Genomic DNA, 23,691 nt, shown 5'->3' with positions numbered 1-23,691 from the left:
TAAATAAAAAAAGGGGTTCGCATTGAAAGACGTGCGAAAGGAAGTTATTAAAAAAAAACATATAAAAAAATAAAGTTAATATTTTATTTTTAGTCAAACTAAATATAAACAACGTAAATAAAAATCTCACCGTGCGACATGATCGATTGTTGTTGAAAGAAAGAAAAATTAGGAATCTTGCAAAATTATACTTTAAACTGCGGTGTCTTATTCACAAATTGTATGGTAATCAGCTGGAAAAAAAAAGAAAAAAATAACCATGAGTCGTGCAATAGTAATGAGAAAAAATGAAATCAAATAAATAAAAAATAAATAAGAAATATTTTGATCGTAAAGCAAACTTTAATGATTCGCATTAAGAATTGTGCAATAAATAAAATTTTGAAAAATAATAAAAAAATTTTATCTAATTATCGAAAAATTTAATCATGTTCTATTCAAATGGATTAAAAAACTTCCATCGATAATATTATTTATAACAATATGAGAAATGAGAAATGATGAAGAATAGAATTTCAGTCGTTGGAAACGAAAAAAAAAAAAAAAAAAAAGATCATAATTTGTCCGTAGGTATACGCACGTCGTAATCCGTTAGAAAAAGACACTACGTCTTATGCCTACTTTCTCTCTCTAGCAATTCCCGAAGATATCCGAAGTCCTATTTTTTTTAAGTCCCGTAGCAAGAAATTTTTCTAAGTCCTTATATTGAAAATTATAAAGGAAAAATTTCAAAAAATCGATAAAAATTCGTATATACCATTCGATTCAGAATTTCGCGAGATTAATTTCTGTCGTATCAAAAAAATATATATATTTTTTTTTAATTGTTGATAAATTTCAAAAATTTTCAAAACGGGTTTTTTTATGAAAAAAAAATTTTTTTCAACTGTCATTACTCGTAATTGTTTGGGTAATGGTTCAAACAAAATTATCCATTAGGTCATTTTATTTATTTTTCATTTTTTCTATTTTTTATTTAACAAAAAGTGATTTTTACTTTTTTTAAATTTAAAATTCGAAAAAATTTTTTTGGAAGTTACCAAATTTTTTTATGGTTGATATATGATTTACTAAGAGAATAAAAAAAAAAATTGTTAAAATATCGATTTGCTGCCGAGTTACACTCTTTTGTTTATCCGCGCGCGGACGAAATGACGCGCTTTTTCGTTTTTCGCGCTTTAATAATTTTTATCTCAGCAACTATTCGTCGGAGAGACTTCGTTCAAAATTCATTTTTTTCGTTATTAAATCCCAAAAACAATGATACTAGTTTGTCTCGATAACTTCTCAATACTTTTAGAGATATTTCATTTTACATCTAATTTTTTTATAAAAAAAAAAGATCACCCTTCAAATTTATGATAACTTTTTTCCTTATATTTTTTCTAGTATTTTGAAAAAAAAATTTTTCAAAATCGATCTTTACCCACCGAAAAAATGATCTTAGACCATTTTTTCGTGCGCATCGACTGGACTAATAGCACAAAATAATTTACGAAAATTACGGACCGTTTATAGCGCACACAATATTTTCCGAATGAAATTAAAAAACAAGACTAATAATTTGAATTACGAAATATATAATGGTCTTTAATACATCAACTTACCGTTTTGTCGCTTGAAGATCTTGTAAAAATTAACTCCTTGGTTAATTTTTGATGTGGACGTGTATAAAAATAATCAAAATACGTTAATATGCTGTAGCAAGTCACTGATGAAACACCACTTGAACGAAAATTGATTTGACTCGTATTCGGTTTATTACAAGTATTTGCGTTACGTACAATATCTAATAAATTATTGCACCAAAATATTATAAGAGCAAGTTACTTTTGAACTCAAAGTTTCAGCTTCTTGGACAAACTCAAGAACGAGAATGACTACTAGGTGCAAGTTCAAAAATTATTACAATTTGGTAGGAGAGCAAAAGCCTTAGAATTTTGAAGTAGAGGGAGTAATTAAACAAAAGATGGAGGAGTAGACAAATTGTGGAAAGCCAATTGCTTACTTAAGAATAGAGAGGACCAATTAGGCGGACCCAGAGTACTGGCATGGCGTCGTACGGACTGGAAATTAGATAAGGGACAGGTCAGGTGCTAACTCATGAACATTAGACAATAGCATCTTACTGACAAAAGGGACTTAAGAAGCAATTACTGGAATTGAAAAATATTTACTAATACTGCAGTAAGACAATATTTGGAAAAAAAAACTCTTTTATAATAGACATAAACAGTCAGGCGCCGATTCCAAAAAGGTTAATTTGTTACTTGATGGATTTTAAATTTTAGTTTCAAACTCATAGAAAGTGATATTATTACACCTTAAGTATATTTCATTACTATACATATTTTAGTTATGGATTTGAATAGCCAGGTCATTAAAAAGGATCACCGATAAGCTTTTAAAATTACTTAAATTTAAAGAGATCCTAATCCCTAGACAGTTGAAAGTTTTTTGTTATTGTGTACAAAAATTAGATGGTTAAATAGTTTGTGGTAATTATTTGACACCGTCGAGTGTAAGTTATAAAGGAGGTTCGAGACCGATTATCTTTCTAAGGGATCTCGTAGATTTTCTATTGTATTTTTGGAAGATTACAACTTCTTCACACTAAAATTTCATTGATAAAATATCTTATAAATTGACTTAGTTTTAAAATTAACAGAATATATTTTTATTATTATGGCATAAAATCATAAAAAAAATTTTTTTTTCATCAAATAATTTTTATTTTAATAAAATAAGTGATTCAAAAATAAACGCGGAAGTACGGCAACAGCGCGCTAGTTCTTAGTAATTTTTTTGTGTACTATTGTTGCCTGTTTGAAAATAACATTTATGGTCAAAATATATGTAAAAATATATGATAAATATCAGAAAATATGTGGCGAATTTAACTATATTTTCTGATATTTTTTTTTTTTTAAATTAAAAAATATAATACTCATCTTATACGAGTCCGTGAATGTTTAGCATGTATAAAATATATATGTCAATCTAAGAAATTTCTATTTTTATCATATATAAAAATATATGTTCTTGTCATATATGAAAATGACATTTTTATCATACATAAAAATATATATTTCTATCATATACAAAAAATATATTCTAATCATATATAAAAACATATATTTATATTGTGTATTTTTTTTTTTTTAAAGTTTCTTATTAGTATGACTAACTCCAGTTAAATTAGATCTAAATTTTACTATACGTATATTTAAAATGCTACCCTTTACAAAAAAATGCGTGTAGTTAGAGAACTATAACAACTAAACATTGGGTTAAAAACTAATGAGAAAGCTTAACTCATACTGTATGAAAACGACCTGAAGGTTAAAAACTGTATCTGCAATAGTTGCAAAGTTACAGCAATTTGTTTGTTTACAAATCGAGTCAGTGTTTGGACTTTGTCGTGCTCCAAAATCCAAATGTTTTTTAAAAAATTGAAAAAAAATTTTTTTGCTATATTGTTGCAGGTTGCTGTTTTTGTCATTTTTTTTGTTCCAGAAAAACATTGTTTATATTAAATTTTCAACTAAAGGAATGCATAAATTGTTGACAAAAAAAATTTTCCATTTTGCCATTATATTTAGAAATGCGAATTATGATTTTTAAAATAAAACCGATTCCTTAATTATTTATATAAATAATCGAAATATGAAAAATAAGAAAATAAACAGTAAGATATTGTTTTTAAGAAAAAAATTTTTGTTTCTAAATCATTATTATCTTACGCTAACAGTATGGTGAAAAAAAAATTATAAAAAATATTTAATTAATCCATTTGTTTATAAAAAATTTATAAACAAATGGCATGAAAAAATTTAAAAAGTAATCATATGATGCCTAGCAAGGATATGAAATAAAAAAGAGCTTAAAATTAAAAAAAAAATATTTAACATACATTATTTAAATTTTTAATTTTTTTGGGACTTCAAAAATTAAAAACTAATGAAATAAAAATATTTTATAAACTATTATCACGTCATCTTGTTAAGTATAGTTATAACAAGGGCTCCAAGAAACAAAACATTTATGGATTAATTATTTATACTTTTATGCTGCCTTTTATGACAACACATACCCAAAAATAAAATGTCAATTAACAATCGAATAACTTTTTGAAAAATGGTGATACAACTTTTGGTACCGCGGAATCATATTCTTCGAAGTGTCTAGATGACACCAGAATGTTTTTAAATTTTTTAATTGATATGTAATTGCAAAAATAAATTATTTAAAAACTAAGCTCACTTCAGTGGCGGCGCACGCGTGCCGAAACTGCCGCGCAAAAACCGATTTTCAATGTCAAATTAAAATTATAAATATTGGAGCTACAATTCGAGGAGTCGAGAACTTTTTATTAAAATTTTCTGCTCTTTCAGAAACTTCTTTAATATTTGAGCTATCACTTATACTTTTGAGACTTTGCCAAAAAAGCTGGACGGCTAATTTTTTCAACGGATTTTTGTTCATAACAATTGTAATTTTATTTTTCCAAAAAAAATCCTAAAAACGTCTTTTTCTAGACGTCATTCCGGATCGTTTAAGCCATCAACTATATTTTTAGGAGACTTGTAACTATTTTTTGCAGGTATTCATCTTCTCGACTAGACTATTATGAGTAATGATCGTATCAGAACATTTTCAGGTAATTTGTCTTTTAAAATAATCCCATCTGTCATTACCGTTAAATATAAGAATACTCATTAGAGTCTAGACTATGGAGACAATGAACTGGGAATTTTCACACATTAGACTGACTACTTAAAATTATCAACAAGGTTGAATTATTTAGAAGTATTGAATGTTAATTAACTCCTTAGAGGACCGTGACAAAATAGAGTATTTCTGCGTCAGAATATTGAGACTACCCCCCATGGAAAAAATTTATAAAGAAAAAATATTTTTAAATATAAAAAAAAATATTTTTCATATAATAAAAATATATTAAAAATACATAAATAATATAAAAATGTAAAAAAAATATATTTTAAATAGCTAACTTTTGGCCGATTTTTGGATATATTTTGCATATTTTAAATATATTAAAAATATATCTTAAAATATATAAAAAATACATGTATAAAAATATAAACAAAAAATATTTTTTTTATATTTAAAATTAAAAAAAAAAAGGTATGGTATTATAAAAAACATATATTATCAATATATTTTTAATCTAATATCACCAACATAGAAAATGAAATATAAAAAATTTAGTTAAAAAATAGATTTTTAATTCAACCAACAACCTAGGCAAAAAAATATATAAAAAATATATTTTTTATATTTCATTTTTTATGTTGGTGATACTAGATTAAAAATATATTACTAATATATTTTTTTTACATTTTAAATATAAAAGTAAATATTTTTTTTGTATATCTTTATACATGTATTTTTTTATATTCAAAGATATATCTTTAATATTTTTAAAATATATAAAATCTATACGAAAATCGGCCAAAAGTTAGCTATTTAAAATATATTTTTTATAATTTTTTTTGTATTTGTAATATATTTTTTATATTTTGACATATATTTTTTTTTTTAATTATTTTCATGGGGGGACATGAGCTTGAATGAAATCGCATGAGCCTACAGAACGATTTTTTAAATGTTTTTGTCGATATATACTTACATATAAAGAAAATCTGTCTATCAGTTGACCCTGCGGGCCAGCCCCAAAACTTCCCGAGCTCCTTGAGGTCGAAATCATTGTTGTGAATACATTTTCGAGCTCTTCAAGCTCGAAAATACTTTTGTATGCCATTGTTTTCGAAAAGAACCGTTTTTTAGCATTTCTTTCTTCCATGATATATCTCACGAACGAATTAACTGGTTTCCTGCATGAAAAAACTTTATATCTGAAAAAATATACGTTATAATATATGAATATTATATGTGATATATTGCACAGTATATAAAATAATATTAAATTTTTGCCGTATTAATATATGATAATATGCTAGAGAAAAATATATTGCTACAATATATTAGTTATATATTTATCAATATAACTTTTTTTATATATAATTAGCATATATATCTTGGTATATCTCATTATATATTGATATATTGTATTGAAAGCAGTATATTTATTAATATACAGTATGATGTATATTTTTTATATAAGATTTCAAGTATATTACAAAATATATGGTACTATACACATTTTCCGTACTATTTGCGTTAGTAACTAAATACATGTGAGGAGAAGAAAAAAAAAATTCCCAAAAAATGTCAAAAAAAAATTTTCAACACAAAAAATAAGTTTCAATTTTTGTATTTTGGTTGAATTTTCTTATGTTGACGTTATTTATGTGAAATTACTGAGTTTTATTGAATTTTCAAGACATTTATTCGTGGAAATGGAAATTACTTTCAACAGTAATATTTAATATTCAGAAAAGGATAGTAGTTTTGAATATTATGTTTATAAACATCATTTTCTTAATATATGTATACAATAGACTTTTCTTGGGAAGTATGGAAAGACCTGGAGTGGGAATTGAGACTTACGTCTTTACATTCCGCCTAAAATTCCGCGAAAATTTTTTTGTTATTAGGGTTATGAAAATAATTTTTTTTTAAATCCTTCCTAGCATAATTTTGTAGGGAATTAAATTCTCTACAAACAAGTGTTCGTGCATTATGTACGTCAAACGCACTTGGAAAAAGTTATGAGGCTTTAAAGATTGACAAAAATTTAGTTTCGTCATCAGTGTTAAATTTTTTAGAATTATTTTTCAATTTTAGTCTATACACATGACATCAGATACTTTTTGTAAGGAATTGAATGTACTACAAGAACGTTCTCATTAAAATTTGAAAAAAAATTTTTTTGATAGAATAAAAATGAAAAATAATTCAAAACAGTTTTTCGCTGAGGAAACTAAATTTCTGTAAATTTTTGAAGCCCTGTAACTTTTTCCCAGTTTGTTTGACGTACATAATGCAACAGTACTTTTTTGTAGAAAATTCAATTTCCTACGAAATCGTCCCAGGCGGAATTTAAAAAAAAAAATTTTTTTCAGTCTTAATAACGAAAAACTAAAATTAAAAATTTAATTTAAATTTCGCGGGTATTTTGAATGGAAAAGAGGACCCCTCTCTGTGATAACTCAATTTCAAAGATATCTGGCTGAAATTCGGTGAGGATTTTTTTAACTTCCCGCTAAGAAAATTGTAAATTTTCAAAAATTCGGGAAGTTATTGGTTTCGGTCCGATTTACGAAGATCGAATTTCTATCAGATGTCGACGTTTTGAGGTCCTAGGAAGCTATTTTGACTAATTTCATGATGATGTCAAAGCAAGTATTGAAAATTTTAAAACATATATTGAATTTTAAAAATTCAATTTGAAATTTCATAATACTTATTTGAAAATTCAAAAAAAGTATTTGAAAATCCAAAGTGTTAATTTGAAAATTCAAAAACGTGTATTTTAAATTCTATATGAAGTTAGTAATGAAATTTCAAGCACAAATGTATGTTAGGGTGGTCCTTATTTTGGACATTTTCGAATTTTAATGCTCCCAGAGGCTTATGTGGTTCGAAATAAATAAAAAAAAATATCCTCAAAGTTTCAGGTCTCTATCTCAATTTTAACCCGTGCCGCACAGCGATGTAAGTTTCCCATTTAAATAACACGGGGTTTTTGGCATTGAACAATTAAGTTTTTATTCCGGCTAAAGTAATTGTTCGAAAAATTTGAAACTCTGTAGACTTTATCCTCATATTAGCAGCTACTCCTCAAAATTTTTACAGATTTTCAGCTACTATATTTTTGGGGGTACAGCATGATGAAAAAAAAGGAAAAAAATTTTTTTTTCATTTTTAGCTAAAATTTTTTTCAAATAACAAATCAAATCAGTCTGCATCCTAATCAGAAGTCCTTACTTTTTTTCATTCTCGCACCTAAGTGGGTGAACGGTATATCTTTGTTGCACTAATACAGTAATCAGGAACTTTGCATTAGTGTGCAGTAAAGTGTTCCTTAAAAAGATTTTTTAAATTTATTACGATTACCTCACAAACGGTTTTAATTACGACAGAAAAAAATTCCCTTCAAGTTTGAGCTCTTAATTCCAACGGAACCACGTGTCGCAAATTTTGTTTTTGTGATTTTTTAAGTTTATTATATTTCTTTATAAAAGAGATCTATTTTATTAATAATTTATTATAGTTAGAAAATTGTAAACAAATAATTATTTCGATATTATAATGCACAAAACTATCAACCTTTTGTTTATTATTTATTGCTTAAAACAAATAATAAACTTAAAGGTGACCAACTTATTTAAGCAAATATTGAAAGAAATTTAATTTATTGATAATATTTATCAACTGTTAAACTGAGACATAATATGATTAGTGGCATTGATATACCGATCTCAGATATCAATTGAATGCATTATGTATTTTTGAAAAAGACACATTGTCAAATAACATAAACACAAATATTTCTTGAAAAAATCACAAAAAAAAATTTGCGGTAACTCTTCCCGTTAAAATTAAGAACTAAAACTTTAAGGGAATTTCTTCTGTTGTAATTGAAAAAAAATGCTCCTAATTACTGTATTAGTGCAACAAAGATATGCCGTTCACCCACTTGGAATGAAAAAAAGAAAGAACTTCCGATAAGGATGCAGACTGATTCGATATGTTATTTGAAAAAAATTTTAGCTAAAAATAAAAAAAAATAATTTTTTTCTTTTTTTTCATCATGCTGTACCCCCAAAATTATAGTAGCTGAAAATCTGTCAAAATTCTGAGGAGTAGCTGCTAATATGAGAATAAAGTCTACAGAGTTTCAAATTTTTCGAACAATTACTTTAGCCGGAATAAAAACTTAATCGTTCAATGCCCAAAACCCCGTGTTATTTAAATGGGAAACTTACATCACTGTGCGGCATGGCTTAAAATTGAGATAGAGACCTGAAACTTTGAGGATATTTTTTTTTATTTATTTCGAACCACATAAGCCTCTGGGAGCATAAAAATTCGAAAATGTCCAAAATAAGGACCACCCTAATGTATGTGTTTATTGCGTTATATACAATCTTTGAAATTTCAAACAATTTTTTTTACAGTGTCAAGAAAATTCAAGTAAATTTATTAATCTAGATTATTATTTATATTTGTGAACAGTCCTGTTTTTCATCTAAAGGCGATTAAAAGTAGACTATAAATTGTAGTAAAAAAAGTCTGATTTTGTCCTAAAAACAAATGAACACAGACTAATAATTGCAACAGAAACGTCTGTTTTTAATCTAAAAGCGTTAAAAAACAGACTTAATATAATACAAAACCAAGTCTGATAGTGGCCCGGATAGAAAATAGTACGGACACAAATCAATTAAATTCCCATATTAAATAAATACGATTCAAAAACCTAAATTAAAATAAAAAAATTTGAATTTATCATTTATTTTGAAACAGATCTAATTTTTCGACCCGGGGTATCTTGTCAGGCCCTTCTTTGGATAATATACACGTACATTTTAATGTAATTATTAAATGCACAAATAAATATTTAGTTTAATTTTTATTTCAGTGCACAAGCGAGGCATGTTGCCCTGGATTCACTTGTAAGCCAAATTACTTCAATGATCTAACATGCTCAGCTGACCGTCCTCAATGGGGTTACGACTAAACGTTTTTAATAAATTTGTCTCTAACATTATTGTAGTCTTGTGATCAATAATGATCTATCAATATCTTAGAACAATAAACAATTTAGTTTAAAAAATATCTAAAATTATCTACAGACTTCATAGTCGATAATCCTGATACCCGATTCCTATATTCCAACCTATAACATATTGCTCCGAAATCTGGTAAAAATATATAACTTATTATGGAAATATGATCTGATCTTTTTGACGACTGGCGAATTTCATTAACTACTCGATAAACCGACGTCATTTTACTAGAAAAGTGGTGACAGACAGCGGCAGTAAATTTTCGCCAGCTTTTGGGGAAAGTAGACCATAACTTGCAATCAACCGTTGCAGAGGTTGAGGTTGGAGGCTTAGGTAAAAGGGCAGAAGCCTTAGAATTTGGAAGTAGAGGGAGCAATTGAACGAAAAGATGGAGGAGTAGACAAATTGAGGAAAGCCCTTGCGGCCCTTGCTAACTTAAGAATAGAGAGGAGCAATTAGACGGACCCAGATTATGGGAATGGCATCGTACGGTCGGGCAATTAGATAAGGGATCATTCAGGTGCAAACGCAAGAGCCTCAGACAATAGCATCTTACTGACAAAAGGGACTTAAGTAGCAATTACTGGAAATGAAAACTATTTATTAATACTTGACGATTTCACAAGTGCGAAACAATTAAATAATCTTTATGGCTATAAACTTCTGTCGTCATTACCTTTAAAATAAATTATTTAGAACTTGAGAATAATGTCTTCTAGTCATTATTACATTTAAGCTCATAAGTAATGTCTATCTCATTAAATGACACTGCTACAAACATTATCTTCATAAAGGCGCTTAAGTTCTCAGATTAAAAATTTCTTTGGATAATCAAGAAAGAAGGCAGGTAGTAGAATCTTTCAAATATCGGAATATAGGGGCCGGTGGAGCCTTAAGGCATGGAGACTAGTTTTTTTGAGGTGACTCGGCTCTCCCCACTACCACTGGCATATTTTTCAATATTTTTGAATTAAAATTTAGCAGAATATTCTTGAAATGATGCTTAATAATGTCACAAATATGAAGAATTATAATAAAAACGGCACTCTGAAAAAAAAAAAAAAAACCTTAGCGACGGGAAATTCAAGTCTTCTAACTTGCACCTATACGATTAAATCCTGACCTAAAAATGATTTTTTTTTTTTTCGTACATCACGCATTTTGACCGCGCAGACCTGCGCACATAAGACTCGAGTATTGTTATGGTGGGGACGACAGGATTTTTTAACACTACGGAATGGTCCTGAACAGGAGTGTTAACATTACGGAGATTTTACTGTACTATCATTATTATTCTGTATTTCTATTTCATTTTGGTAGCATGTGTCTCTTTATAATGATTCACATCGTTGTCAAACCGTTTAAGGGGGGAAAGGGGTCTAAGAAACAAAAAAACAAGAGCTTTCATTGTGATTTTTTAACTTCCCGCTAAGAAAATTGAAAATTTTCAAAAATTCGGGAAGTTATTAGTTTCGGTCCGATTTGCAAAAACCATATTTCTTTCAGATTTTGACGTTTTGAGGTTCTAGGAAGCTATCCTGACTAATTTCACGATGATGTCCGAGTGTATGTATGTGTGTACGTACGTACGTATTAGGGTGGTCCTTATTTTGGACATTTTTGAATTTTTATGCTCCCAGAGGCTTATGTGGTTCGAAATAAATAAAAAAAAATATCCTCAAAGTTTCAGGTCTCTATCTCAATTTTAACCCGTGCCGCACAGCGATGTAAGTTTCCCATTTAAATAACACGGGGTTTTTGGCATTGAACAAATAAGTTTTTATTCCGGCTAAAGTAATTGTTCGAAAAATTTGAAACTCTGTAGACTTTATCCTCATATTAGCAGCTACTCCTCAGAATTTTTACAGATTTTCAGCTACTATAATTTTGGGGGTACAGCATGATGAAAAAAAAGATCAAAATTACTTTTTTTCATTTTTAGCTAAAACTTTTTTCTAATAACATATCAAATCAGTCTGCATCCTTATCAGAAGTTCTTACTCTTTTTCATTCTCGCACCTAAGTGGGTGAACGGTATATCTTTGTTGCACTAATACAGTAATCAGGAACTTTGCATTAGTGTGCAGTAAAGTGTCCCTTAAAAGGATTTTTTGAATTTATTACGATAACCTCATAAATGGTTTCAATTACGGCAGAAAAAAATTCTCTTAAAGTTTGAGCTCTTAATTCCAACGGGACCACGTGTCGCAAATTTTGTTTTTGTGATTTTTTAAGATTATTATATTTATTTATAAAAAAGATCTATTTTATTAATAATTTATTATAGTTAGAAAAAAATTGTAAACAAATAATTATTTCGATATTATAATACACAAAACTATCAACCTTTTGTTTATTATATAATAATAATATTTATTATATAATAATAATATTTATTATATAATAATAATATTTATTATATAATAATAAACAAAAGGTTGATTAAATATATTATTAATAAAATAGGTCTCTTTTATAAATAAATATAACAAACTCAAAAAATCACAAAAACAAAATTTGCGACACGTGGTCCCGTTGGAATTAAGAACTCAAACTTTAAGGGAATTTTTTTCTGCCGTAATTAAAACCGTTTGTGAGGTGATCGTAATAAATTCCAAAAATCCTTTTAAGAGGATGTGCCATCTATTCTCTTTCTCACACACATGTAAACGAACGGAACTGTCCTTGTTGCACTTACATTAGCAAATGAAAATTTCAAATGAGCCGTTCTCAGATATAAACTGCAATTTCCGAACGAGAAACATTTCATTCGATAAATTATAAGTTTACGCATCGAATGACATATTTTGTTTAATAATTTGGGTCTTTACCTGTGAAAACGGTTCATTTGAAAATCACCTGGTACACTCTCTTAAGGAACACTTTACTGCACACTAATGCAAAGTTCCTGATTAGTGTATTAGTGCAACAAAGATATACCGTTCACCCACTTATGTGCGAGAATGAAGAAGAATAAGAACTTCTGACAAGGATGCAGACTGATTTGATATGTTATTAGAAAAAAGTTTTAGCTAAAAATAAAAAAAAGTAATTTTTATCTTTTTTTTCATCATGCTGTACCCCCAAAATTATAGTAGCTGAAAATCTGTAAAAATTCTGAGGAGTAGCTGCTAATATGAGGATAAAGTCTACAGAGTTTCAAATTTTTCGAAAAATTACTTTAGCCGGAATAAAAACTTAATTGTTCAATGCCAAAAACCCCGTGTTATTTAAATGGGAAACTTACATCGCTGTGCGGCACGGGTTAAAATTGAGATAGAGACCTGAAACTTTGAGGATATTTTTTTTTATTTATTTCGAACCACATAAGCCTCTGGGAGCATAAAAATTCGAAAATGTCCAAAATAAGGACCACCCTAGTACGTATGTATGTAAATAATCATAACTCTTGAACGGATGAACAGATTTTGATCTTTGAGATGTCATTCGACGCGGCTTGTTGATATCTTGAAGCTGTAAAAATTTGAGCTTAATCGGTAGGGTGCGTTCGGAGATATTTCAAAAATAAAATTTTTTCAAAAATGTTTTATTTGGATAACTTTTAATTTGCTCGATGGATTGATTCCAAAATCTAATCAGCTCTAAAACTTTATAAGCCGCGTCGAATGCCACTTCAACCATCAAAATCGGTTCATTCGTTCAAGAGAAACCGTTGACGAATTTTCAAAAAAATTTTTTTTTTTTTGGTTTTTTTGAAATTTCTCAAAAACGGCCGGATAAATCAATTTCAAAATTTGATCAGCTTTAGAACTTGATAAAACACGTCGATTGCCGCCTCAATCGTCTTAATCGGTCAATTCGTTTGCGAGATATCGTGGGAGAAAGAAATGCTAAAAAATGTTTTCTTAGAAAACAATGGCATACAAAAGTATTTCTGAGCTCGAAGAGCTCGAAAATATCACAATAATGTTTTCGAGCTCAACGAGCGGGAAGTTTTGGGGCTGGCCCGCAGGGTTAACCGATAGACCGATTTTTCTTTATTGGTTGCGTGAAAAAACGTAGTGGGACACAGGATTGTTAACATTAGGGAGAGAATCTTGTTAAATCTAGAGAGAGAGTAACATTACAGAGATTCACATTAAGGAGGTTCTACTGTAGGTTTTTTTTCATGTTTTTTAGGCGGTACTCTATTTTTCCCGCAAAAATTGAAATTTTTTTTTAACGGCCTTTGAAAATTTTTTCGATTTACTTTGAATATCATTAAAAAAAAACAGATTTCGCGTATTTGAGTCTTAGCATTTATTAAGGAATCAGGTACCCCGTTTACCTCCCCCCCCTTTCCCTATATTTATATATTATGAAGTTAAAAAAAAATTTGATTTGAAATGTATCTTTAAATATTTTTATGAAAAAAAAATTCAATAACAGTAATAATACTTGTACTTCGATCAATACAAGCATAATCACGCGTATGACCCCTTATATAGAATAAATTGATAAGACATCCAAACGATCCTGATGTAACGAATAATAAATAAATAACATTGAGTTTATCGTACTGGCTCTGTTATCTCAGCAACACATTTACATACATATATGTATGTATATGTAATATTGAAGTATGAAAAGTAATACTTATTTGAGAGTTTTAAATTAAGAAGCACTCGATGTGAGTTTACAATACATGCAATCAAACATACTTTCACTCATTCATCAACATTATTATATTTTATCATAATCAAGTCATCAGTCTGGCATCAGCTGACGTTTCACGAACATGCTCAGTCTCGCCAATAATTTATTGCATACTACTCAATTTTATTCACGTACTCTAATATCTAATTTTAAAAGAGTTATTAATAACAATAATAATAATTGTTATTATTATTTTAAATCACAACATAAATATTCGACAATAATAAGTAGGAAAACGTGCCTCTATGATTTACACGTCGAACATCAAGGTCAGTATTTCCATTATTTTTTATTGTTTATTTCCTAATAATTAATTAATTATTAAGAGAATAAGAAAAATTTTGTTCCCACCGTATATATATGATAGAATTAGTTGATGTTATTGGAATTGGTATCATTAGATAGGTCTTGACTTGAATTTGTGCCTTTTTATAGTTTAAACTTTTTTTAATTGCCAAGTATTCAGACAAATAGATTTATCTATATCATTCGAATTACATTTAAAGTACGCGAAAAAAAAAGACGATCGTATTTATTTTCGTTAAATAAATTAATACTTTAATTATTCTGTCACTAAATATGACTGAATGTCACTGAATATATAGCTATAGTATTTATATCGCGTTACTTATTCCAAAATGACAGATTTTTCTACTCTCTTTTGGTTTTAGGAAGCTTCTCAAAGCCAAAAAAGTGTGCATAGAAAAAAAAAGATTCATTGACACAAAAAATCTTTACTCGCCTAAAGAAAATTTTTACTTACCCCAAGAAATTTTTTGCATTGTGAATTGAAAACAGAAATTCATTTAGATCTAGAAAAATTTACTTGGTGCAAGGAATTATTTCTTGACCAAAATAGCTATTTTCGATACGTAGGATTAAAAAGAGGGTTTGCGGCATGCTTGGATTGGCGACACAAGTCTTGGGTTATGCCGCATTCTCAACGAGAACGAGTACATACATCTTTCTCGCACGAGCGAAGCGAGTGCGAGAGAGATGTAGGTACGAGTTCTCGTTGTGAATGTAACATATCCCTAGACGAGTGTTGACAATACATGCATACCGTATCCCTCTTTTTAATCCTTTGTATCGAACAATATTTTTTATAACGACTGCCTTTAAAGTTTAATCGAGAGGAATTCAATCATTTAGAGAATAAAAAATTACCTTCTAAATATAAACAATTGTACAAGTGTAAATAATAACAATCTATTCATGTTTTATTTTTCAATTGAATTCTATTAATTAGTTTATTAATTTTATTAATTAAAATCTCTGACTGTTTTTAATAATGTGAAAATTTTTATTGAACGATTAATAATATGATAATAATATTATTTTCACAATACAAACACACAAGTTATGATATTCAATAAGAATAAGAAACATATGATCACTATGCAGGTTTCCAATTGTCGTCTTTCTATTTGCGCATGTGCGAATTTCAGGATAAATGCGACAGTAGGAGTATATGGAGAAAAAAGTATCACTATCTTTTTCTAACTCGAGTGAACGACGGTTGCTAGGTAATTTGTATACATTTCCTATAGGCAATTACTTTTCAGCACAGTAAAATCATGCTGAAAAGTCCAACAGCTGATTTTTCGACATCGTTCTATAGTTTCGTCGAGCTATCGAGAGAAAGACCTATTTTACTCGCGCCACACGACGCTCGAATATTGAACTTTAAAGGCAGCAGTTATAAAAAAATCTTTTCTCGCCCCAAGACAATTTTCGTATTTAATTCATAATGCATATAAAATTTCTTGGTGCAAATAAAAATTTTTTGTGGCAAGAAATATTTTTTTTTCTGCGTATTTCATAAATTTAGCAGTGATATGTGGGCAATCACGTAGTGACTGCAGGTTGCTCGTTATTCAATTAAAATGGAAAAAAAAAATAAATAAAAAAACGAAATTGCAAAATATAACAAATAAAGTCTTATAGCTTTGATCGACACAGATCTTCACAAATTTACACAGATCTATAAATAGAATACTGGATTAAAATATCCATAGATCCAAATTTTTTTTTCGGGGAAGCATTTATTGATCCTTATTAATATATTGTTAATTTATAAATAGGAAGAATAGTCGATTTTGCTGGTTGGTTACTGCCAGTACAGTACAAAGAAGCAATAGCAGTTTCTCATCAACACACAAGAACTCAAGCATCACTATTTGATGTAGGGCATATGCTGCAGACAATAGTATGGGGCAAGAATTCTGGTGAATTTTTAGAAAGTCTGACAACAGCTGATTTAAAAAATCTTAAAATTGGCGGCGCTACGCTGACGGTATTTACAAACGACAATGGAGGAATACTAGATGATTTAATAATTACCAAAGATGGCGACGATCGTTTTTACGTCGTATCTAATGCCGGTCGTAGAGATGCGGACATTGATTTATTTAGCCAACGTAAGGTATGTTAATATATTAAATGACATTGTTGGACATGTTAAACAATATGAGGAATTTCATTAGGATGAGTTTGATAAACGCGGGAGACGAGTTCATCTAGAGTACCTGGATCCTTTGGATCAAGGACTGATTGCTCTTCAGGGGCCGATGGCGGCGAAAGTATTGCAAAAACTTGTTGACATAAATTTAAATACTCTTCTATTTATGAATTCCATTGAGACGCAGATTGATAAATTTAATGTAAGGATTACACGATGTGGTTACACTGGAGAAGATGGTTTTGAAATATCTATCGAAGGGAAATATGCTACTGATATTGTTGAAATGATTTTGGAAAATGATGAAGTCAAATTAGCTGGTCTAGGTGCACGTGATAGTTTAAGGTTCGTATTTTTCTTTTATTAAAACAAGCTTGGGCGTAATGAGCCGCTGTTACTGTGTCCAAAAGATGGTCAGGCAAGTTGGCCCGTCATAAGCCTGATTTAGGGGACGTGGGGAAATTTTTAGTAGTCGACTGTATTTAATTTCTTGAGAGTAAAATTCACTTCGAACGGGAGTTTATTTTAACATTGAAACTCCAGATCGGAGGGAATGCGGATTTAAATAAAATCCAGATCACTCCGAAATCATTCTGCTGAAAAAAAAGCTCCCTGTTCACTCCGTATACAGAGTAATTTTTTTAAAAACTCTGGAACTCCTAATGACGGAGTGAATCCAGATTGAAATAAAATCCAGATTCACTCCCGATTTTTTACAATGAAGATTCTGGATTTAGTCTTTGCTTATTTTCTCGTAATTAAATAATTTTCTAATACATCAGACTTAGAAAGGTACAAAATTTTTAAAGAAATTCAAAAATAGATCAACGAGCTCCAAAAAAAAAAGAGTAATCAGACTGAAAACATCAAATTTTCTGACCCCCGAGTAATATCAGCTGTAAAAAATTAATTTTCAAGAGAGATTTCGGGTAAATCGACTGATTTCTGAATTACTATCGTACAAAAACTTTTCCACATGATCCTCTATACATTTTTTCACATTCATGCTAAAACACGATACAGTAAATCATTAATTTACATAAATTTCTACAAATGAGCGCTAAATATAGCACTTGGCAGTCTAATTATTGATGTAATTAATGAAATAATTACGGTCCTGAAGTTAGCAGATAATTAGAAATTTTTTGATTTTTTTTTAACAATTAAATTTGAAGAAAAAAAAAAATAAAAATATGCACATGTAGAAAATTTAAAAAACTACAAGTGCAATTTTTTGAAATATTTTTTTTATAACTGCTGCCTTTAAAGTTCAATATTCGAGCGTCGTGTGGCGCGAGTAAAATAGGTCTTTCTCTCGATAGCTCGACGAAACTATAGAACGATGTCGAAAAATCAGCTGTTGGACTTTTCAGCATGATTTTACTGTGCTGAAAAGTAATTGCCTATAGGAAATGTATACAAATTACCTAGCAACCGTCGTTCACTCGAGTTAGAAAAAGATAGTGATACTTTTTTCTCCATATACTCCTACTGTCGCATTTATCCTGAAATTCGCACATGCGCAAATAGAAAGACGACAATTGGAAACCTGCATAGTGATCATATGTTTCTTATTCTTATTGAATATCATAACTTGTGTGTTTGTATTGTGAAAATAATATTATTATCATATTATTAATCGTTCAATAAAAATTTTCACATTATTAAAAACAGTCAGAGATTTTAATTAATAAAATTAATAAACTAATTAATAGAATTCAATTGAAAAATAAAACATGAATAGATTGTTATTATTTACACTTGTACAATTGTTTATATTTAGAAGGTAATTTTTTATTCTCTAAATGATTGAATTCCTCTCGATTAAACTTTAAAGGCAGTCGTTATAAAAAATATTGTTCGATACAAAGGATTAAAAAGAGGGATACGGTATGCATGTATTGTCAACACTCGTCTAGGGATATGTTACATTCACAACGAGAACTCGTACCTACATCTCTCTCGCACTCGCTTCGCTCGTGCGAGAAAGATGTATGTACTCGTTCTCGTTGAGAATGCGGCATAACCCAAGACTTGTGTCGCCAATCCAAGCATGCCGCAAACCCTCTTTTTAATCCTACGTATCGAAAATAGCTATTTTTTTATAATTTCTCGCTTAAAAAAAAATCCAAAAATTATTAGACGTCGGCGAACTTCAGTATCATAAATAATTGACATTAATTTTTTCTATACACAGACTAGAAGCTGGTTTATGTTTATATGGGCATGATATCAATGAAGAAACAACACCTATCGAAGCTGGACTTACTTGGCTAGTTGGTAAAAAATTATTTTATTTATCCCGTTAATTTATTGATTTAAATATCACTCTCACTAATTAATTAAAAAATTAACAGCAAAGCGTAGACGTGAAGAAGCAAATTTTCCAGGCGTGGAAAGAATCTTATCACAAATAGAACAAGGGGTACGGAAAAAACGGATCGGATTGACAATAAACAAAGGGCCACCTGCGCGAGAAAATTCGTCGATATTAGACGAATTGGGTGAAAAAATAGGAGTTGTTACTTCTGGAGGACCAAGTCCTACTCTAGGAAAGTCAATTGCAATGGGATATGTACCAACGAAATACGCTAAAAATGGTAGCAATTTATTAGTTCAAGTCAGAGGAAAAACATGGAAAGCTACAGTTACCAAAATGCCTTTTATTAAACCTAATTATTATACTGGAAAAAAATAAATTTTTTTAAGTAATAAACAATACTAGTAATAAAATATTTCAAGAGATTTCGCATTTGGTTTCGCCCCAGGGATTTTTTTCTCTAGAATATTTTATAAAAATATTTCTCTTAGCGTTTGATGCTCAATAATATCAGTCAAATTATTTGATAGCTTCTGACATAAATTAAATTATGGAAATATTTCCCATACTAATTTTTAAGTTTGATGGCATTCGAAGTCAGACATTATTCTGTATGATTTAAAAAGAGATTTTCAGTATTGAAATACGTTGCCGTTATTTGAGGGAATAAAATATGAAAATTGCGGCTGTTCGCAACACGATAACGATAAAAAATATGACTTTTTTTGCAATAGTAGTTATAATAACTACTGGAATAAATATGAGTCAAACTTAAAAAAACTTCGGTTAAGGGGTAATGTCAACGGATTTTAAATTCAATTGAATTCACGGACAAACACATGGAAACCTAAAATAGAGAGTCTCTAGCGTTTTTTAAAACCTTAAAAGAGGGTTAAAAATTTCGTAATTTCACAAATTCTAATTCGTCTCCGAGAAACTTTGTTTTAAATTCTCATTTACTCTCCCTGATTAAAAATATTCATTGAAAAGTATTGAAAATGATGAGAATTGAATACTTTTGAATACTTTCTATACCCCAAGGTTTTCATTTGGACATAAAATTAATACTTTTAAATCCAAAAATAATATAAGAATTTCTAAACTTCCGAGGAATTGGAAAAGATTTAAATGAATTGATATTTTTAATCTTTTTGAATATTTTTCAATACCGTTTCGAATTATAGAGTCACGTATGGGATTGAAAATAATTCAAATGAATTGAAATTTTTGAATCTTTCTGAATCCTTCTCAAGACCAAAATAGTTCCATATTTCGGATCGAGTGTAGGATTGAATAAAATTAAAATGAATTGAAATTTTTGAATCTTTCTGAATCCTTCTCAATGCGAAAATAATTCCATATTGGAAGGTATTGAAATTTAGAAAGATTGAATTCTTCTCAATACTTTTGAATTCCATTTCAAGAATTAGAAAGTATTCGAATGATCGAAATTTCAATTTCATTCAATACTTTCAAAAACCTCCGAGGGATTGAAAAGAATTGAAATAATTTTCAATCCTTTTCAATGAATATTTTTACTCAGGGCTACGAGTGCAACAAAGACAGTCTCGTTTATTTTTCTGAGTGTGTGAAAGAGGCCCAGTGACGATTCCCCTTAAAACTGATAGATAATTTTAATCGAATTTAATCGAAAACTACCGATTGAATCCGATTGAAAATTAAAGTTAAACATTATTTTTTGATTGAAATAAATTACAGTCAATCCAAGAATATTTACTTTTCGGAGTCTGTGAGAGCACTCAGAGAGCGCATTTCGATTGACCGATTGACTTGCGATCGGAGTTTTTAATCAGGGAAGTACTCAGAGTTCAACTTATCTTGTAATCAAACAAAATTGTAAAACTATTTAAATAGTTATACTATTAAAATTTTAAATGTTATTAAAAAAATCACTCACCACGACGAGGAACGTATAGACCAGCAGACAATTAATATACATAAAAATTTTGTATTTTAAGAATTATTTTAGTCTGAACTTATTATTTTTTTTTTCACCTCGGCGGCTGTAATTTCTACTACTCATTATCTGAAGCCATTTCATTTTGAAACCACCTCTGTTGCTCTGAGTTTGAGACTAACCGTCAAAGTTTTGCACCAACTGAAAAATAAAATAAAAAATCTTCATTAGTTTAAAAAAATTATTGAAAATTATTAAAAACTTCAATATTATCGACTAAAATAAACTATGATACTGAAGTTAGCCGGCGTCTAATAATTTTTTGAATTTTTTTCAAAACGATAAAATATTTTTTTTAAAACTGCATCTATAATTTTTTTAATTTCCTACATGTGCATTTTTTTGCAATAGATTTGTTGAAAAAAATTCGGAAAATTATTAATTGTCTGTTAACTTCAGAATCATAAGGCATCAGCTGCTTACAATTTTTTTGCCGATTGTATCAAATGCTTACAATATTTTTTCGTACATAATAATTGCATACTGCTCAGTTGCCTACCAAACTTTATTGCCTACAGTTCTATTACCTACAAAAATAAAATATATATATTCGAATTGCATACAAAATTTATTGCAGACTGTTCTGTTGCCTACTAAAAAAATATTTTATAATATCCAATTGATTACTATTCAACTGTGTGCCCATCAGAGAAATACCTGATTAATGTAGAGAAGCTTCTGATTTATTTGCTAAGAAAATCAAGTACTTATTGATGAGAAATGATGAATGTTCAGGACCGATTTAAAAAAAAAAAAAAACTCAAATGATCTGAAAAATATCAAAACCACGGTAGTTTCCACAATATTAACTGGAAACTTCATTAAGTTTTCTATTAGATTAAAAATTAATTAATATTGTTAATGATTGAAAATATATTCATTTATATGTTCATATTTTTTATTTTTGTAGGCAATAGAACTGTAGGCAATAAAGTTTGGTAGGTAACTGAGCAGTAAGATACTGAGCAGTATGCATTTATTATGTACGCAAAAATATTGTAGGCATTTAATACAATTGGCAAAAAAATTGTAGGCAACTGATGTCTTCCCGGATCATAAAAAAATTACAGAAATTTAATTTATTTGTGAAGTTAACAAAAAATATTGTCAAAATTATAATTCTGTAATTTTATAAAATTGTTATTACCTTAATTATAATCGTCATCTTGAATAATATTATTAAAAATAATCAACTGGTCTCTCATTCATGTCAATTTGAGTGGTGGTTTCACACCCGATTCAAGTGGTGAACTTTGTAAGCTCTGGACCCGTTTTATTCAAAATTTCCGCGGCAATATTCTCATGTTTAGTAAATGAAAACATGCAGGCTATAACAATAGACACCATTGTTACGTATTATGAGTTAATTTTTACTAACGATTAAATTCGTAGGAAATGGACTAGGAAATAAATGAATTAATTTAAATAAGTTGGACGTTTCGTCATTTATTTATGACTTCCTCAGCAACGAAAATCAAAACCCAAAAAATTTTTGTAAGCAATCACATGACAATTGTAGTAATAACATATATTAGATTAGATTGTATACTTTATTCTTATAATTCACTTGTCTAGTACATAGAAACTAAGAAGAAGGACCTGATATATTAAAATTATTGCCATAACCCGACTCATTCTTATTATAAAAGTTTGACTTACATTAATTATTGTTAATTCAACTAAAATATTTAACAATTAAGGTTCTCTCTATGCCACCACGTTTTAAAAATATGATTTATTATTATTTTTGAGAAATTATTGAGTTGAATTAACGATAATTAATTTAAAGTCAAACTTTGATAGTAAGAATGAGTCGGGTTATGGCAATAATTTTAATATCTAAGGTCCTTCTTCATAATTTCTATGTATTAGACGATTGAATTATAAGAATAAGGTATACAATCTAATCTAATATGTGTTATTACTACAATTGTCATGTGATGGCTTACAAAAATTTTTTGGGTTTTGATTTTCGTTGCTGAGGAAGTCATAAATAAATGTACTTAACGTCCAATTTATTTATTTCCTAGTCCTATTTCCTACGAATTTAATCGCTATTATAAAGTATGGACACGAACGTCGAAACGTGAATTTTTACTGTAATTTATAATTAAATTTACACTATAAACTATTGAGTAGATATTAGTAAGTAATTATAAGATTATATCTTACCCTTTAAATATAATCAATTTCTTTGGAGTGTCATATATTAATATCTTTTTATTTAAATTTTATCCCTTTTACTCCTGGAACTTCTTAAATAACTTGACCTGAAAAAATTTGTGACCAAGGACAGCCAAAAGTCCTTCCAATAGCGATTAAGTATATTGGTATCTATATATATATTTGGTCATGTAATATATATATATATATATATATATATATATATATATATATATATATAAATATATACATATATATATTTGTGCGACGGGATAAAATTTCCAGTCATCTGATCCGAGTAAAATAACATAAAAAAAAATAAATATTCAAAAAAATTTTTTCTGTAATTGGTGTGATAATAATTACGAAAATTAATCGATGCCAAGTATTTAGA

General features: G+C 28.7%; 1 protein-coding gene across 1 annotated transcript; it reads left to right on the top strand.

Annotated features, from left to right (window-relative positions):
• The first annotated feature begins 14,322 nt into the window (after positions 1-14,322).
• LOC130665377 (aminomethyltransferase, mitochondrial) lies at positions 14,323-19,581 on the top strand. The gene is made up of 5 exons (XM_057465719.1): positions 14,323-14,644; positions 16,460-16,800; positions 16,862-17,181; positions 19,034-19,116; positions 19,194-19,581. Exons 1-5 carry the CDS (start codon positions 14,458-14,460, stop codon positions 19,532-19,534), a joined length of 1,272 nt encoding a protein of 423 aa, XP_057321702.1. The 5' UTR covers positions 14,323-14,457; the 3' UTR covers positions 19,535-19,581.
• Positions 19,582-23,691: the final 4,110 nt, after the last annotated feature.

Source organism: Microplitis mediator, chromosome 3 (genome assembly GCF_029852145.1).
Source record: "Microplitis mediator isolate UGA2020A chromosome 3, iyMicMedi2.1, whole genome shotgun sequence".
Taxonomy (NCBI): Eukaryota; Metazoa; Arthropoda; class Insecta; order Hymenoptera; family Braconidae; genus Microplitis; species Microplitis mediator.
The sequence above is the reverse complement of the archived record's forward strand: the minus strand, read 5'-3'. Positions and strand labels throughout refer to the sequence as shown.

Bases quoted from the DNA above. Each gene is read 5' to 3' on its own strand.
- LOC130665377 (XM_057465719.1), top strand. From the start codon at position 14,458: ATGCTCAGTCTCGCCAATAATTTATTGCATACTACTCAATTTTATTCA. The intron at 14,645-16,459 runs GTCAGTATTTCC...ATTTATAAATAG, and splicing joins TTTACACGTCGAACATCAAG to GAAGAATAGTCGATTTTGCT. The intron at 16,801-16,861 runs GTATGTTAATAT...GAATTTCATTAG, and splicing joins ATTTATTTAGCCAACGTAAG to GATGAGTTTGATAAACGCGG.